This window comes from Hypomesus transpacificus, unplaced genomic scaffold (assembly GCF_021917145.1).
Source record: "Hypomesus transpacificus isolate Combined female unplaced genomic scaffold, fHypTra1 scaffold_152, whole genome shotgun sequence".
NCBI classification, from domain to species: Eukaryota; Metazoa; Chordata; class Actinopteri; order Osmeriformes; family Osmeridae; genus Hypomesus; species Hypomesus transpacificus.
The window spans coordinates 215007-233240 of NW_025813719.1; the positions used below are offsets into that span (position 1 = coordinate 215007).

General features: G+C 40.5%; 1 protein-coding gene across 1 annotated transcript in view; it reads right to left on the bottom strand.

The window, feature by feature from the left end:
* Window positions 1–966: 966 nt before the first annotated feature.
* abcb7 (ATP-binding cassette, sub-family B (MDR/TAP), member 7) overlaps window positions 967–18234 on the bottom strand; it is a 94897-nt gene continuing 77629 nt past the window's right edge. Inside the window, exons 15-16 of the mRNA XM_047051388.1 lie at window positions 4234–4341; window positions 967–2460 (exon numbers count right to left, since the gene is read on the bottom strand). Of these exons, the coding sequence (XP_046907344.1) occupies window positions 2236–2460; window positions 4234–4341 (333 nt within the window). The 3' untranslated portion in view covers window positions 967–2235. The remainder of the gene's footprint in view (window positions 2461–4233; window positions 4342–18234) is intronic.

Sequence of the window (18234 nt, forward strand, 5' to 3'; positions counted from 1 at the left end):
TGCTGATTTACACAGGGTTCTTGCAGGTTTCAGTAAGTCAAATTTAAGAAATTTTTAAGACATTTTAAGACCATTAAGATTGAAATGTAAGACCTACACAACGCATTACCCCAAAAATATTTAAATCAAAAGACATTCTGAAGAAAACATGTAATTTCTATGAATGGAATTCATTTAAATAAAAAAAAGCATACATTTAATTTACAGATAAAGCAATCACATTAATAACTGAATTGAATATTTTTCAATTGAAGTTTGCAGCGAGCCTGGAGCTGGCTAGTGCTTGTAACCAACAGCGGAAATCGCTGTGATCTAGCCATAGGTGCGATCGACTTCAGCGTCGTCTGCAGCCGGCTGTGGCGCTGCATGAATTCAGTCCATGTCGAATGCAACTCATGTCTCGTTGAAAGTACACTTTCCCATTTTCCACAGGTAGCCGAATTTTAACGAACTCTGAGGAAGTGCAGACGTATTTCGCATGCAGATATTGCAGTTATCATGGGATTTGTAGTTTTATCACCGCGTACGTACCAACACCAATAGGCTATCCTCCAGAAAGGAATACAACACACCAAACCAACGTTCTGAGGGCAGCGTTCTGCTGGTTTTGTTTGTAGCAAAGACTCGCTTTGTAGGCTACGACTCAATACTTTTTTGCTACCTTGTAATAACTTTCTGGAAATTAACGAGGGTTAACCCTTTTTAAGACCTGACTAAATGAAATTTAAGACCTCGGATGAAAATATGGACGTTTTAAAGACGTTTTAAGGCCTTAAATTTAAAGTTCCGAATTTAAGACTTTTTAAGACCCCGTGGCAACCCTGTTACATGTACTGTTTAGCTGCGAGGGCTGAGGGGCTCGGAGAGGACACGGAGAGGGTGTTTCTTGACGGAGAGGGCGTTCCCTGTGTGCGTGTGCGTAAAAACGCAGAAGTATAAATCGGCCTTTAGGAGGAGGACCTGTCTGAAGTTGATTGGGGGAAGCTGGGTTCTCAACTCCCCGTTTCCTTCACACCTACCAAAAGGTGTGAACTGATCTCTGGCTGGTTCATTATGTTCAAATATTGTTCTTAACATCTTGGTACAGTTACAAAATATAGTTGAATGTTTGTTTTATTATGTTAGCTTTGTGTAGATACCAAGGATGACTTGGTTATCTTTCAGGAAGGAGTAGTTACTAGAATCAAGATTTCAGTAAACACATTTTAAAAAGTAACAAACATTACACAAACATCCCTCTCATAATTTTCCACCTTCTACTCTTGTGGTAATAGTGAATTTTTACAGAACTTTCCTTAACATTTCTAATCAAGGTATGTTCTTTGTTCAAATTGCCGCCACAAACAGAGAGCACAAATGGTTGCTGGAGACGTGTCATCTCAAGCAGGCCCTTTGAAGCTTGCAAGCTAGCAGGAGGGTCGTGTGCCCCCCCCACCCTTTAAATACTTATATAGGGGTGATAGATAATGACATGTCCATTATGACATGAGTGAAGAGGCTGCTGACTTGCTTGATCAAAACATTTCAGGACTTATCTTGATTTAAAAATAATTTCAGTTCATTTAAGTCAGCAGAGCTGTGCACATTACTTGAAGCCACATTCTGAATCATCAAATCATAGTTTATTTAGAATACTTGATATACACAGGTTTACTCAGATAATGCATGACATCTACATTTTCTGACGCATTTCAAACTTGATAAAGAGTAAGAATATACAAAAACAATGACCTACAGCTCCCAATTACTTGGACAGAATAATTTAGTCAAGAAGACAAAAAACCTATGACCATAAGTAACTAATATGTCAACCTCAAGGCATGTAGAATATTAATTTCACAAGAATGTGCATACAAAACGCAGTAAGTTTCCAGAGAGGATGGAACACATGTTTAGAAGTAACACCCCCTTACTGTTGATTGAGAAACCCACTGGCACATGTATGTCATATATACATGATCTCTAATTATTTTCTTGGTCTGGAAGGATATGCTAAGTTTCATTCTCTCCATTTATGTGGACACCGTCCAATGACAGACTGCTTGCTCCTGAGCATCCTCTTTGGGGCCAATGGCCTTCTCTGGAGGAGTAAGTCAGGTGGTGGGGATAGGGGTCACAATGCAGGATCTGGCAGGGGTGAGTCAAAGGGAGACACCCCCCTCTTGTGTCTCCCTGCCCTAGCTCCGCTAGACCTGCTGTCCTTGTCAAGGTGTCCTTGACAGCTGGTACCTATTCTCAGCAAGAACAGTTCCCACAGCCTTTAACACTGTTGAGGATCTCCTCCTGAAGTTTTTTCCTCTCTTGCTCTTTCTGAGTGAGGTGTTTGGGTAGAAGCCCGGTGGGGGCGCTGCTGTCATTGTTGCTAAGGATCTTACTATTCTGGGTGTTCCACAGGTCTGCGTACAGACTTCCAGGGGTGGCCAAGAGAGACACGTGGTCCCCACGTTCTGCAATCTTACCCTGGGGGAGCAAATGTGAGGAGGGAGAGAGTGAGAGCAAGTTAGAGAGAAAGAGAAAGAAAATGAAGGGAGACAATGAAGATGGAGAGAGAATATTATCATAGAGCTTAGTAGAGTCTGACTTTCACAGCATGTCTGTTGTCATTAAAAGTCTCAGTCACTGCATTTAAATGGTTTTGAATTGCTGGTTTGTTTGGACTAAAATAGAATGATCAATTTCTTGTAAACACCTTTGTTCGAATAATTGCGGTCTGACTACGATCCGATCAACACTCCGAGATAACTCGATCCAAGTCGGTTGATAATACGGACATCGCATGCTTGTAAACGGTGAATTGGACTCTGAACTGGACTCTGCATCTTTGCGCATGCTTGAGATCCCGCCGCCCTCCCTCCCAGGTCGTGACTTGGAAGTCGAAAAAGACGATAAAGTTGTCGCTGCCGGGAGCCGGCCCAGCAGAAACAAACGAACAACGCAAGCCAATAGCGCCGTTTGCATTCGCAGTACTCCTATTGTCATCATGCACAAAAATGTAGAGGGACGTAGCTTCACCTTGCTCTCCGTTTGCCGTCTTTCTCGAAATGTTGATGTTGTTGTTGGTAGTGGTGAAGAGGTCAACGGAAAGGGCTGTATCACCACTAGTTGTAATGAAAACAGTGCCACGTATCGTACTGGGATATGACATGCTTTCGGCCAATGATTCGGTTTATTCACTGCCATATATATTCGGATAATAACAGTGGCCCCAAATATTTGCATTATCCGAATAAAGCTAGATTCGAATTGATACCATCATGTAAACGCAGTGAGTGATGAGTTTGTGCAAAGCAGGATAAAGGTTGGGAGGCCAGCATGGTGTGCTCATCACCACTCCCGTTGTTAAAACACACGTTTATTTGGGATTCCAATCAGGGGCGGACTGGCCATCGGGGATACCAGGAGAATCCCCGGTGGGCCGACGGGGTTGGGATGGTCCAAAATACCGTCCCACTTCCATTACCAACCGGCCCTCTGACATCGTCAGCATCTCATATTATTTCACGTCACAGCTTGAATACGTATACATTTCTCCAAGACCTTTTGTATTCTAAAATCATTGACTTAGCTTTATACTGCTCCTCGTGATCTGTATTCACACTCATGGTGCCGGTTTTGGAAAATGTTCTGACGTGTCTTCTGAAATGTGTTCTTACGGACTTTGGAAGTTTAACATAAGAAATTAAACATATATACATTTTACATTTACATTTAGTAATTTAGCAGACGCTCTTATCCAGAGCGACTATATGATGTAATTTCTTTGTAATCATCCAAAATAATGCTAAGTGTATGGGTATTTTTCCAATTTAGGCCAATGACTGGTCGATACGTGCGATGCATTGAATGGGCCACGCACCGTTTACTGAGTGGGCCGGTCTGACAGTATAACTCCCGGGCCAATTTTCCCCCCAGTCCGTCCCTGACTCAGATCATTTCTACACTGCATCAGTATAACTGGCATAATAATTGCCTTTTTAAATAACTACCACATGACGATTGTTGCTCATCATATCAAACAACATGGGTTTATGGATCTTGTAAAGTCATTTGAGTAGTTACATTATTCAGCTTTGGTTGTTTGATACAGGCTACAGTCATCACTCAAGTATAAGATAATAATTACAATGTAATTTCAAGGCCCTTTTACATTTTGAGCACTTCCCTGGACTTCTTACTGGTTAAGATTAGGGTCAACCACAAAATACAGTAAACTTTACCAGGTCAAATCCTTACCTGGTTCAGTACTATGATCTCATCTGCATCGACAATTGTGGACAGCCTATGGGCTATAAAGATGGATGTCCTGTCCATAACCATCTCCTTCATGGCAGTCAGAATGTTCTACAACAACAAACACAAATAAGGGTTAAACCAACAATACTAGAATTTTGTAAATCATGCTAAACCCCCATCAACCACTTCAAACAGGTCAATTGTTTTGTCAAAGTATGGGGTATTGTGTGTTGATGAGTCCATCAATCTATCCACATCAGTTTGATCCCCATTTCTTAAGAGTCTGAAGGAGACCAGAGCACAAGTAGCATACGAGGATAAGACATTTAAAGGTTATGCAGCAATCATTATGACCACTGACTGGCAAAGTTCCCTCTAATTTCTTTCCACACTGAGCAAATTGAAATTCAATATACTTATAGGTTTTAAATTATCACATTCCTGCATGTTTTTGCCTTCCTTAGGAATGAGAAAAATCCCTGCCTCCCTCCACGAAGGGGACATTTCTGTGTAGCCTTATATCATTCACAGGTAAAACCATCTGAGCCAGGAGAGCTACCAGTCTTAAGTCTTGTAATAGCCAAGGTAATTTCTTCTGCAGTCACCTGAGCAGAATATTATTCTGAGCATCAGTGATTGTTGGCAATTGTATTGATTGTAAAAAAGTGTTGGTTTTTGTATCATTGTCTAACTGTTCGTGACAGTATAGTTTTTGGTAGAAAAACAGCATGCATTCTTAAAGTTTTTCCTGCTGACATTCAATCACCTTAGTCTCAGGGTTCTTTATTTTATAGAGTGTATGGTCTGCCTGTTTTTTCCTTAGCCTATAGGCAAGCAGCTTGGATGCTTTGCCCAAACTTTCGAATATTTCTGCTTGAGATAGACAAGTTTCTTCTGTATTTCCTGTGTGTATATTTCGTCAATTTCATTTTTAACTATATTCATTTCTTGCTCAGTGTTTGGGTCTACACTATCTTGATGTTTTCTTTGTAGCACCTTTAATTTCGACTGCAGTGAATCCAACCTTTCCTGTCTTGACCTTTTGAGACGTGCTGTACGTGCTATAATATTGCCTCTCATTACTGCCTTGAAGGTGAATTAGCTGCAATCTGCCTTCCCTCGAGGACCTGCACACCTCGAGGATCCTGAGGCGAGCGAGGAAGATTGTGGCCGACTCCTCCCACCTTGGATATTCCCTGTTTCAGTCACTCCCCTGCGGCAGAAGGCTGCAGTCCATCAGGACCAATACTTCACGCCACAAAAACAGTTTTTTCCCTTCCACTATTGGCCTCTTCAACGAGGCCAAGGGTCCACACTGACTGTAAATGACTTCCTGCTTAAAACAAATTGCATTTACACAATTCTATCTTGTACATTTGTATCTTTTGTAATATTTGTATTTTTTGTATTCTCATATTGTAATTGGCAACTTATATTTCATGGCAACATATATTTTATTGTACATTTTATTTAATTCTAATTCCACTTAGCTACTGCTAGTTTATGTACCCTTAGTATAGATAGTCCACATATTTTAATTTTAGGTTCCTATGTTTATTGTATGCACCTTCCTGCCAAAGTAAATTCCTTGTCTGTGCGAACTTTCATGGCAAATAAATTATTTTCTGATTCTGATTTCTGAATGCGTTCCACAACATAGGTGGGCCCACATCTCCTGTATCATTCAAATAAAAAAAATTGAATTTCCTCTCCTAACTGTTTTTTAACCAAAGGAATATTCAGTATGCAAGAGTTCAATGTATGCTAAGCATTTTTGTTTAAAGCAATAGTAAAATACAGGGGGCTATGGTATGAGACATCAAAATTACCCATTTCACAGTGAGTAACTCTATGTCTATCTGTATTGTACATCAGGAAGTAATCAATTCTTGTATACACAGAGTGAGGATGGCAAAAGTGGGTGTAGTCTCGGGCTGTTGGATGTAACTCCCTCCACACATCAAAGATTCCTACCTCTCGCATCACATAATTTAGATGGTATCTTGCCAAGGGCTGCAACAACGAATCAAATAAAATCAATTATTAAAAGCGTTGGCAACAAATGTCATTATCGATTTGTTGTGTCGCGCGACTATTACGCCACTTAGTTTGAATTTATATATTTTTTTTTATTTAGTTGAACGCGGAGCAGAGCGGAGGTAGAAGAAAGACCATCGGAGAGATGTTGTTGAGTAACGTTGTTCTGAAACACATGGTGGACGCAGAGAAATCAGGACGACCAAAGTCTTCCAGCGTGTGGGAGCATTTCACACTAAATACATCAAAAAAGTGTGTTAATTGACCGAAGTGAAGTCAGTTTCATATTCGACAATCGTCTCACATTCGGAAGACGCTACTTTGCTGCGTCGCGTTAGGGACCTGGTGAAAACTACCCATACAATTTAGAAAAATGTAGACTTTTATAATATTTTTATGAATATAAAAGCTCAAACAGACACCAGAGAATCTTAACAATGTCTGGTATACTTCCACAGCCCTTACTTTTTCAGTGAAGTTTCAAATAAATTGATAGAAAATCACTTATATTTGGAAATAGCTTCATCCTCGCAAATCTTAACTTTTGTCAAAATTGTGTCAAAAAATCTCAAATATACACAAAATTATTCTAATAAAGTCTGGCCTACTTCCACAATCTTTTAATTTTCAATAAAGCATTAAACAAAACTAATAAATTGCTCATCTCTGAAAATGGCATTAAATACATGCAAATATTAATAACTTTTTAAAAATTGTGTGCCTGTTTGTGCACATTCTGACGATTTTTAGCACCGTGAATTTGCACTGTCAGTTCTGTTTTTGAATTAAGGGTTGGAAATTAATGCTTTTTGTTTTTTTATCTGATTCATCAAAAAAGAATCAACAGATTAATTGATTAAAATAATCGTTAGTTGTAGCCCTAATCTTGCCCCTTTTGATTGGATTGAGGACACCAATGTCACCATTAAATGAAGTGATTTTTATACCTTCCATTTATAAGTTTCTCCAATTCAAGTTTGCTTTCTTACTTTTAAATCTCAAAGACAGTCAAAAGACAGACTTAGACATTCCTCCACTTTAACAAGAAAAAGTGATGAACAAGAAAAAGAACAATAAACATAAAACATCTCAGTATCAAAACGTAAGCTCTGAGGGAAAACCTATGTGAAAAAACACAGGGCTCTCGCCTATATCGTTGGCAATAAAAGAAAAACGTCTTCTGCCTGATAACCCCCCCTCACCCCCTCCATTCCTCCCTATAAACAAAAAAAAAAAAACGATTTTCGTCGGAGTCCAAAATGTTGTTAGTAATATATCCACCAAGAGCAAGATATCTAACTTAGTTAGCATAGTTTTCTCAAAACAAAGCCATCATAGTTCGATCTGGGATTTTTTAACGTTCAATATTGTGCCGGTCTCACCTTCTTTCGGTCATCTTTCTAAAGGGCCTCTATGTCTTGAATGAGGCTGTGAGACAGCATCTTCCCTCTGCGCGGGCCGTATGCTATCTGCCAGCGAGTTTGATTCAGTGCCTTGTCCAGTCTCTCGCCTTCCGAAATGGACGTCTGAATTCCCAGCGACATCAAATCCTCTGCTGCCTGCCAAGCGGAATAGTATGTTTTGACACCCTCTTTCAGATGGACCTTTAGCTTCGCTGGATATGGGGTCGGGAACTTGATATTATTTTTTGATGTCAGCGTTTTCTCTTTTGTACAGTTGGTGAGTAGTCATGGTCCATGTATATCGTTATACCGCAGATTTTTTGTGTGCAACAGGCTAGCACCTGTTGCTTGTGTTGGTGGTTGACAAATTTCACTATTAGCAATCGCGGAGGGGCTTCCTCTTCCGTAGGTGTCTGTTGGAGAGACCTATGTGCTCTTTCTATCTGGAGGGCGAAGTCTGAGGGTAGATCCAGTAACTCCCTCAAGAAAGATTCAGTCCATTTAGCCACATCTCCCATTTCCGAATCTTCTAAGATCCCATAATTTTGGAGATTGTTCCTCCCTGAGAAATGTTCCAACTCTTCACATCTTTGCTCGAATTACCTCTCTCGTCGCAGCAAGTAGCCTAGCAGGCGTGCATGGCATGCAGATCTTTCCTCAACCTGATTAATCCGGTCCTCCATATGGGCAGTGTTGCCAACTTCGCGACTTTGTCCCTAGATCTGGCGACTTTCCAAACCCTCCTGGCGACTTTTGTTGTCAAAAGCGACTAGCGACAAATCTGGCAACTTTTTCCGGTGTTGTTGGAGACTTGCTGGTGTTTTGGAGACTCTGACATGAAAGCGTGATAGTTTTGCAGTACCGCCTCAACGATCAGCGGGTGCTGCCGTGAGCTCCTCCGCTGTCCCAAAGCACTCACAGGTGGTGAGTCTCACAATAGCCTCGCACAGCAGTCAGAGCAGACAGCAGCAGACCCACACACTTCGCATCCAGACTGCAAATGAATCATGCATGCTCTAAGCCACCGTTGTTCCTGCCCTGGCTTACAGAGCAAAATAAATACTGTATATAAGTATAAATGTAAACATTTCTTCACTGTCCATCTATGTCGTCAAAGTCAAAATTATACTCGCTAAAATACAGAAAGGAGTGGGAACACAGAGTTTAAAGGCTGGTTGAAACCGTTTATTGGTGATGATACATGGGCATACTGTCTGTATTGTAAGGCTGAGTTATACATCAAACTTTAAGACATTAAAAAGCACTTGGCAATTATTTTAAATATATCCATATCTGAAATCAAATTCCCCAGAGTTTTCCTTGTTTCTTGCCTGTCAAACCATTCAAATAGCCTGTTGCGATTTAAGGACACTCAATAGTATATTTCGTCATCAGCAGCTCTCCTCCAGGTCTGCGGGTAGCCTAGATACTATTGCTCACAGCAGCCTTACAAATATGCAAATTAGGTGATGACGTCATTGTATTCACTTCGAAATGATTTTAGCTCAGCTAATATTGCTACACTCATTTTATCATCCTCACTCTCTACAGGGTGTGGCCTAGCTGTGTTAGCATTAGCTTCTTTAGGGAGAAACAAGTTCAACTTTGCATTATTCATCACGATGGTAGGCTTTGCTTTCTCTCTTCCAGCTCTGCTCTGGTGACTCATCTTGACATTCCATGCACTATCACACTTCTTTTGAATAAATAAATCAAGGGAGGAAGTGGAAAAGGGTTTAGGTTGGTCGCTGCTTCACTAACAAGCAGCTGCCATGACAGTCGTCGAAACTGGAAGCCCAAGCCATTAGTGTTTAAATGTAAAATTGCCCTAAATTTGGGGCACCTGCAAAGGTAACGTTCCTGATTTTTGTTGCTAGTCAAAGCTTGAGATGAGCGCAAGGGTTGTCGTTTTGTTAAAAGCTTGCGTGGGCTTCGCCGCATTTGAACGATCAACTGAACATTAAGTTTTTATAAAATGATAATAAAAACAAATTGTGTGCGCGGTCTGAAAAATCGAGTGCGCGGGTCCTTCAAGTGGTCTGTGCGGCCGCGCAGGCGCGCAGCTTAGAGAGAACATTGCTGACAGGTGATGTTAATTACACTAATCTTGTTATCATGGCACTGTAAGGGTAGGTGTCAACCTGCCCCCACCTCTCATATGCTAAAGTCTGGAGTTTCTGGATGGACGTTTTTGGCATTGCTAGTCATATGTTGATAAGTAAGTCAAGATTTGGTCTGATTGGTTGTCCTTGTGTATAAAGGGAAATGTGAAGCATTGTTCTGTGGATTCTTCATTTCCTGAGACATTCTCCTCAGCTCTGGCTTGTCCTTGTCCTAATTCTCTTTGCTCCTCTTGCGGTCTTTCTGATTTACAATGATCATGGTAGAGTAGGTAAGATTTAAAGCCCACATTTTGTAACATGTTTGCCTTGTAATTGATTTCATTCATTTGCAATGTCATTACATGCCTATTTCATTTTAACCTTACTTTGACCATTCTTGCTCTGATTTAACTCAGTCAAGTAACTATAATTGGGGTGTGCTTGCCTCGGCGAGCACAACCCATTGTTATCTCACATATATATTTATTATTATTGTTTATTTTCGCGCCCCTAAGGCTCAGTCAATATTTGGATTACATAGACAAAGTTGATGTCAAAAGGTTCGTCTTGGTCGCGATTGCGTTGGTTCTATTGGGATTTATGTTCCGTTGCACGGTTTAGGTTTTAATTAAGTTTTTGTGGCAAAAGTGAAGCTAACGGTGGCTAACTTGCTAGCCACAGTCACTGACGCTACTGACGTCACTAACGTCACGAAATATCGCGTGACTACCTCTAGCAGAACATTAGTTTAGCAGCTTGTTAACTTCTGGGATATAGCTAGGCTAACTGCTTTACTGCAAGGGAGCTGCAGAAACAACACAAGCAAATAGGCCAGGGTGATAACTATTTACTCATTTTACTTTGAGATACTTTTACTTTGTGATATGAAACACAATTGTGAAGTGTAATGCTCAATATAAGCTGATATAAGGAAGTAGTTACGTCTACTTTCGGAAACAGTAGTCTACTATTTCACTAAAGCATCATGACATTAGCCTCTGTTGCCCGGGCAACACATACTACAGCGATCAATGATGCATCTGTTTTCAATCGTTAAAATAAACATTCTTCTCAAATACATTTTCGTTGTAGGATTTATTATGACATTATATTACAAGTAAACTATTTTTGGGTGAAATTATCATTACCTGTGGTTTCAAACCAGTGTAGCTCACTGCAACACTGTCCAGTAGCCTATAGGCTACTATAGTAGGCTACTGTAGCTAACAAAAACATCTCCACAGCTGTTTACAGTACTGTAGAAAGTCAAACGGCGGCACATGTTTTTGGTGAAACTATCTGACTAGTGACTACTAACCTGAACTCCATTGCCACAGCCTAAACTTTGTCAATCTGTTCATGAAAATAATTCATTTCAGCCTAGACCGTACAATGGAAGTAACGTTAAATCGAATTCAACCAACGCAATCGCTACCAAGACAGTCTAGTAGTAGTTGTAGCCTACAATCTACCGGGGCAGCTTCTCCACACAGCAGGGCTATATCACATTTTGCCTTGTTACTGACAATGATCGCTACCACTGACATTCTTATGAATGAGTGATTTTCCCCTAAATAAACGTTTTTTGGGGCATATTTTCAGTTAGCAGATGATACTATTTGAATCGCGATTCCATCTGAGATAGCTAGCTACTGCTGGTAACGTTGTTGTTAAAATACATTTCAAAGGGGGTTCTTTATTAATGAATTAATGCAATATGAGTAGGCTAAATGCCTGAAAATATCACAAGAATGGAAAAACTCACAATGGCGTTTAAGTCATAGAGATTAGGTCAATGTTTACACCGGTCTGCCAAATGTATTCGTTTTGATTCAACTATGAGGTTGCTGATCACCATTCCCTCTTGCAGGGGAAATGAGAAGACAACTATTTCATTCTACTCTTCACTCTTAGTATTTTGAGTTGTAAATGAGCAGAAAAAAATATGCTTTTAAATCTATGTAATCTTTATAAATAATAAGTAGGCTATGCATTTTAATATAAAATATACAGAAATGTAATTTAAATACGGACCCCTGCAACCAACACAAGTAAGCACACCCTACAATTTCCCCAGAAATTGTACCATCTCTAGTTATATTTGTATTGGCATTATTTGGTTCATACTAATACACTGTTCAGTTTCCCATCTTCCTTTAAAGCATAGGGAAATTAGTTTTGGTTGTTTTTGGCCAATTTTTAACCCCCTACAGCACCTGTCAGTTGGAGTCGCTCTTATCCAGAGCGACTTACACTAAGTACAGGGACATTCTCCCTGAGGCAAGTAGGCTGAAGTGCCTTGCCCAAGGACAACGTCATTTGACACGGCCGGGAATCGAACCAACAACCTTCTGATTAATAGCCCGACTCCCTAAGTGCTCAGCCATCTGACCCCCATTTGACGAAGGTAGGATCTTTCAGTAGGTCTTTCTCAATCCAATCGAGCAACTGTGGGATGTGATGAACAAACAAGTCTGAACAATGGAGGTCCCACCTCACAATTACAGGGCTTAAAGGATCTGCTGCTAGCATCTTGGTGCCAGACACCATAGCATAGTATCTCGGATGTAATTCTGCATTTGCTGCAGCGTGAACTATTGATGAATGAGTAGCCTACAAGCAATGTATGTGCACTCAGCTGAGCCAGAATAGCCTGTTGCTTACCTCATTGATGAAATAAAGAGATTAAGAGTTAACAAAGTATAATTTAAGGAATAGTATGTATATGCATAGTACTAGCTAGAAGTAACAGTGGACAGGATCGAGTCAGCTAGTTATCTAGAAATCTAACTAGCTATCATGCTAGTTAGCTTATTGATTGACAGCTAATACAAATCTAAAATCTGCATTAAAGTTAAGAACATTCGATGATTCGATATGACGTTTCCCACTCTCCCACAGTGAAACATAAAAAGCACAGGCAGAACAGATAAGACAAGACATTTCTTAAAACATAGTGTTACATATTCACATACAGCAGCATAAGCTCATAAAGCATAAAGCTTGCTGCGACGTGTGATATTTGCAATGTACGGACCGAGAAGGTCTTGCAAATAAATGAGTCCTTGTCGGCTGAATCGATATCGCTCAAACAAGAACTCATCCGAGTAAAATAAAGGATCTCGGCGATCGCGAAGAACTCTATTGGTATGGAAAGTTAATCGAACTAGAATACATCTTCTTGGTCAACTGGGACTCTCAAAAAGGGAACTGCCAATTATTTTCCAGGGGTGTGGCAAGCTTATCCAGCTACACTTACGTTAGCCTGCTCTGGAGCAGGTTAGTGCTAATTGATATGTTACTATGTTGATTTATCGAAAGTTGCTTCCACGAACCAAAAAGAGGGAAGTTTTTTATCTTAGCCTGAAAATTAATACGACCAATAGCCCCCAGGAATGCACAATCCATCAGTGCTCAGACTGTCTGCAATAGGCTGAGAGAGGCTTGTAGGCCTGTTGTAAGGCAGGTCCTTACCAAATATCACCAGCAACAATGTGGCCTATGAGCACTGTGGAGGAAATTTCATTCACAGCACTGTAAAGGAGTGTGCCCGAGTGGTTGGTTTGGGTCAGAGTTGAAGAATGGACAAACAGTATTTCCATGGATGAAATTGTCTCAAAAATTGAAGATGTAACCTTTTATCCTGTATAAGAATGAAACTGTGTTCCAAATTTTTTGTGCGCAAAGAGAGGCCTACCCCCAAATCTGAACTCTAGGTAACACTAGGCTTACGTAAACAAGGGGACCTGGGCTGACCACTATCTTAAGGCCGTTATATGCTACTCTGTACTTCACGATTACGGACACATGGGAAGGGCCTACGCATAGTTGGAACGCCCTGAAACGCCCTGTCCGTCGTCTGCGGGGACGATGGAGACCTCTCCCGTGCACCGTTGAAATTCCTGTCGATCCTTCATGCCGTGCTGTACGCGACGGATACCCCTTGGCCGTGATTGGTCCGCTACGACATCATTTCCAAACTACATCATTTCCGACTTCGACAGAAAGGCGTTTTCTCTAAGGTCGTCTTTTTGAAAGACGTCTATGATGAGAACTTCTTGGAGAGAAATGTTATTGTGAGCTAGTTTATGCTCTACTCTAGCGAATTCAGAAACTTGAGTTTGTTGTCTGTGCACTGACTGCCACTGTTTAGTGACCTACAGTAGTGCATTGTAGTTTTGACTGTACATACAGTTTGTATGGATCTTTTTGTTTCCAATTATATCAGTCTTTTTGTTTATCATTTTTCACATTGGATTATACACTTGGTGGAGAAATGAATTCACAAAACCAGAGCCCTGTCTATATCGCAGGGGTGTCAAACTCATTTTCACCGAGGGCCACATCAGCATTATGGTTGCCGTCAAAGGGCCAGTTGTAACTACGATGTAACGTCAGTAACGATGTAAAAACATGGTGTTTTTGTTGTAGCTTTTGTGAACATAGGGCCTATTATGCTGCAATTTAAGTCCGCCTTTTAATTCTTGGACAATCTGCTGTTTTTCTTGGAGGATTAATTTGCAAATTTTTCTCAGTGTTTGGTGACAAAATGCAAGCGCGCATAGCGCAAGAGCAAAACTTTTTTTGCCCTTCATCTGAACGCAGAATAGCTTTTTGAGCTTTATGTAAAATAAACATTGCCGTTTTCCAATTGGTAAAACCTTGTCTAATGAAGGTGATGTCTTCATCATTTCTGGCTCCAAATTGTCGATAAGGGAAGCAGAAACATGCTAGCTTGGCTGAGTACTCTAACCAAGTTCGAGAGCGATACCAACTTGGGTTGAATGCCCGAGGACCTTGGCTGAAAATGAACATGGGGTACGTTCTCAGAACCGGCTGCATTGGAGTGCTGTCATTCAAACCATGCTCGCCTTCACCCAGTTAAACTTTGCGTTTAACACTGATGTGCATACACTGCTTTCTAGAGGCGGGATGTCGTCATTTTGCCGTAACACAATCGAAATGCATGGTGAGAGATGTCGTTTATGGTCAATGCACGCTGTAAAGCAGCGTAGACTTATTTCAATAGCCCATTAAGCTTCCGCGGGCCACATAAAATGATGTGGCGGGCCACATTTGGCCCGCGGGCCTTGAGTTTGTCTTTAATATAATACTATGTGACTGCACCTGCTGCACTCATCGTCTGACTAGTGACAGCTGGTAAGAGTGTCACACGTGTGATGAGAGGTGGGAGATAAACAATGACGATTTCTAACTTACAAAGACGCAACAAAGCAACGTGTTTTCAACAAAAAAAACGCTTCTCCACCTACTGTTCTGGCGGTGAATTGTTTTCAGCACCCCCAGCCTTCGGAGAACCATAAAAGAAACAGAAATGCTAATTAATCCGTCCTATCCGGCGGCCCGCCCATCCGTAACGGAGTCTGAGTACCATACTGGCACCTTTACTGGAGAGGCCATAAAATATGTTAATCATATGGTCAAGCTTAAAGGGGTCAGAGAGCGCACACCCGCTCTTATACGCACAAGGTGCAAGGTCCATGCAAGGGATCCAATGAAAAAAGAGCCATGGGACATTTACATGTCTTTGTATGAACCAATGCCTGTTGAGAGCGGTGATGTTTAAATAGTTAGCTAGCACAACATGCTGTTGCGGACAAACTTTGTAGCACCAAGGCGTGTGATGTTTTGTGTCCTTGCGGCCGCAAGCAATAAAGCTTTATTAACTCTTGTGCTGCCTTCGGGTCACATGACCCAAAGGTTCATAAACGAACCATTGTTGTGTTGACCAAATTTGACCAAATACAAATTATTTTCTTTTAACCGTCGCAATGTGGGGGGTCTGAGATAGCCTAACGGTTAAAAGAAAATGCTTCACTTTGTTTTTGTATGCTGTAAAGTTGTCGCAATACGATGGTAGGTCACAATGACTGATGGGTCACAATGTCCTGAAGATAACAAAAGGGTTAACTTCTTCACCGACTGACTGTGCAATGCTTGATAGATAAATATTTCTGACAGAAATAGTCTTTCATTTTAATCTCAATTACTCTCGTAGGTCTTGCTCACGCCAGAAACCTCTCCCAACTGAGCTATGCGGCACATATTTATCCACCTGGACAATACCATATGACATGCGTCACACTCAATTAACAGCCTCGCCCGGTTTTCCCCATTTAACAGCATATTGACATGACGCATTTCACAAATACATTTGTGTTGTTATCAAACAAGGCCATAAAACCAATTCATACATTAGTTCTTTAAAACACTGAGCACCCCTGCTCCACGGGTCGCTTTCCCCGCCCTGCACCCTGGTTTACTCCCACATTCCCGGAAGACAAGGCAACAAGGAAGGACAAAGCTACACATGTTGAAATTGGTTAGTGCCATGATCCGGCGGAGAACCACTGATTTATGTGACAGACGCATTGAGTTCTGTCACAAGCACAAACCCACTTTCACTGGACCAGACTAGGGATGGGGAGAAAAAAGTAGAAAAAAATCGATTCAGTTACGAATCTTTGTGAATGACGATTTTTTAATCGCCACGCTGCCTCCAAATCGATATTTTGTCAGGTAGCCTACTTTTAATTATTTTATTGTGCTTATAATCCTACAGATGGCGCATTGCAATCTATTCGTTCATGATTTCCTTCTGGCTAGAAGCGCAGCTTCACACGTAGTAGCTATGCAAAGGCTGAGAACCGAGATTCATGCTGCACTTAAACATTTTAAATCACACGTCTGGAAGAATTTTGGATTTCATAATTTACAGGGAAAGAATGAGATAGACATGAGCCATGCTTTCAGCAAAATATGCTACAGAAAGGTGAAGTATTGTGGTAATACTACAAACATAAGAGCTCATATCTCCCGACACCATCCAGAATTATCTGACAAAACGGCGGAGGAAGCCAAAAGCTGCTAACAGCAAACAACAAACGCTGGACACATGTTTCAGTAAGCTCCCCAACAGATCAGAAAAGGCTATTCTCCCTAGTATAATCAACATCCACAAAATTAGACTTGTTATGGAATATAAAATACATTTAAGACATGTTGTCTCATAGCCTACTATGATATCCTGCTCCATAATATTCAAATCTCACTCAAACATACTTCAGATACTTAACCAACCACAGATTGACCTTAATATTGAACAATAGTTTCTATTTTGTCGAACCCAGTCAGCTACTCGCTTCTTTTGCAAGTGTTGTCCGCCATATATATATATACAGTGGTATGCAAAATTTTAGGCACCCCTCTGAGGCTGCATGTTCATTTCCTGTCTTCACCAAAAAAGATCAATATAATATTGTAATATTCCTTTTCTAGTTAACACTGAGTGCTGGGGTGTTTTCCAGACAAAGATATTTGATGTAGCAGTATTTAGTTGTGTGAAATTAAATCAAATGTGAAAAAAAGGTTGTGCAAAAGTTTGGGCACCCTTATCATTTATCATTTCTCTGCCTACTAAATGCTGATTAACTGCAACACATAGTTAGTCTGATGAACTCGTTAAGCCTTCAATTACATAAAAAGGTGCATTCAATCATTAGAAAGGGTATTTAAGTTAGCCAATTGCAAGTTGTGCTTCTCTTTGATTCTCCTCTGAACAGTTGCAAAATGGGGGCCCCAAAACAGCTATCAAATGATCTAAAAACAAAGATTGTTCAGCAGTATGGTTTAGGGGAAGGCTACAAAAAGTAATCCTGGAGGTTTCAGCTATCAGTTTCCACTGTGAGGAATGTCATTAAGAAATGGAAGGCAACAGGCACAGTTCTTGTTAAGGCTAGAAGTGGCAGGCCAGGAAAAATAACAAAGAGACAAAGGCGAAGAATGATCAGAATGGTCAAGGACAACCCTCAGACCCCCTTCAAAGACCTGCAATACCCCAAAACTTTTGCATACGACTGTGTATATATATGATAACTGTATATATATATATATATATATATATATATATATATATATGATAACTAAACTCAGCCGGTGATAACTAGCGGTGATAACTAAACTCAGCCTGACAATCAGTACACAGAGCCTTAGTCGAGCCGTCTTGCAACTTTTTGAAATGGAACTTCGCATCTAAAAGCCCTCTCTCCATCATTCAGCTACCGTCGGCAGTCGAGGTCATGTGATGACAGGTGATTTCAGGGTCAAAAAGAGACCTGCGTTAGCGGCACTATTTCTTTTGTTGCGTTAAAGTGAGATTGTGTTAACGGGTTATTAATGCGTTAACTTTAACAGCCCTATTTTGTCAATAATATTATTGCTTTAGTGAATAAAGAAGTAAAATAACGCGTTACTTTTTGACATTGAGTAATATTATTACAGTTACTTATTTAAGTAACTTGCATTACTTGTCCAAATTGCTGCATGAATTCAACAAATGACTTAAATAGCCTTATAAACAGCGCTGTATAAAGTACCGAAAAACCATACTTGAGTAAAAGTAAAGATACCTTACTGGAAGTCTTTAAGTATCTGATCTT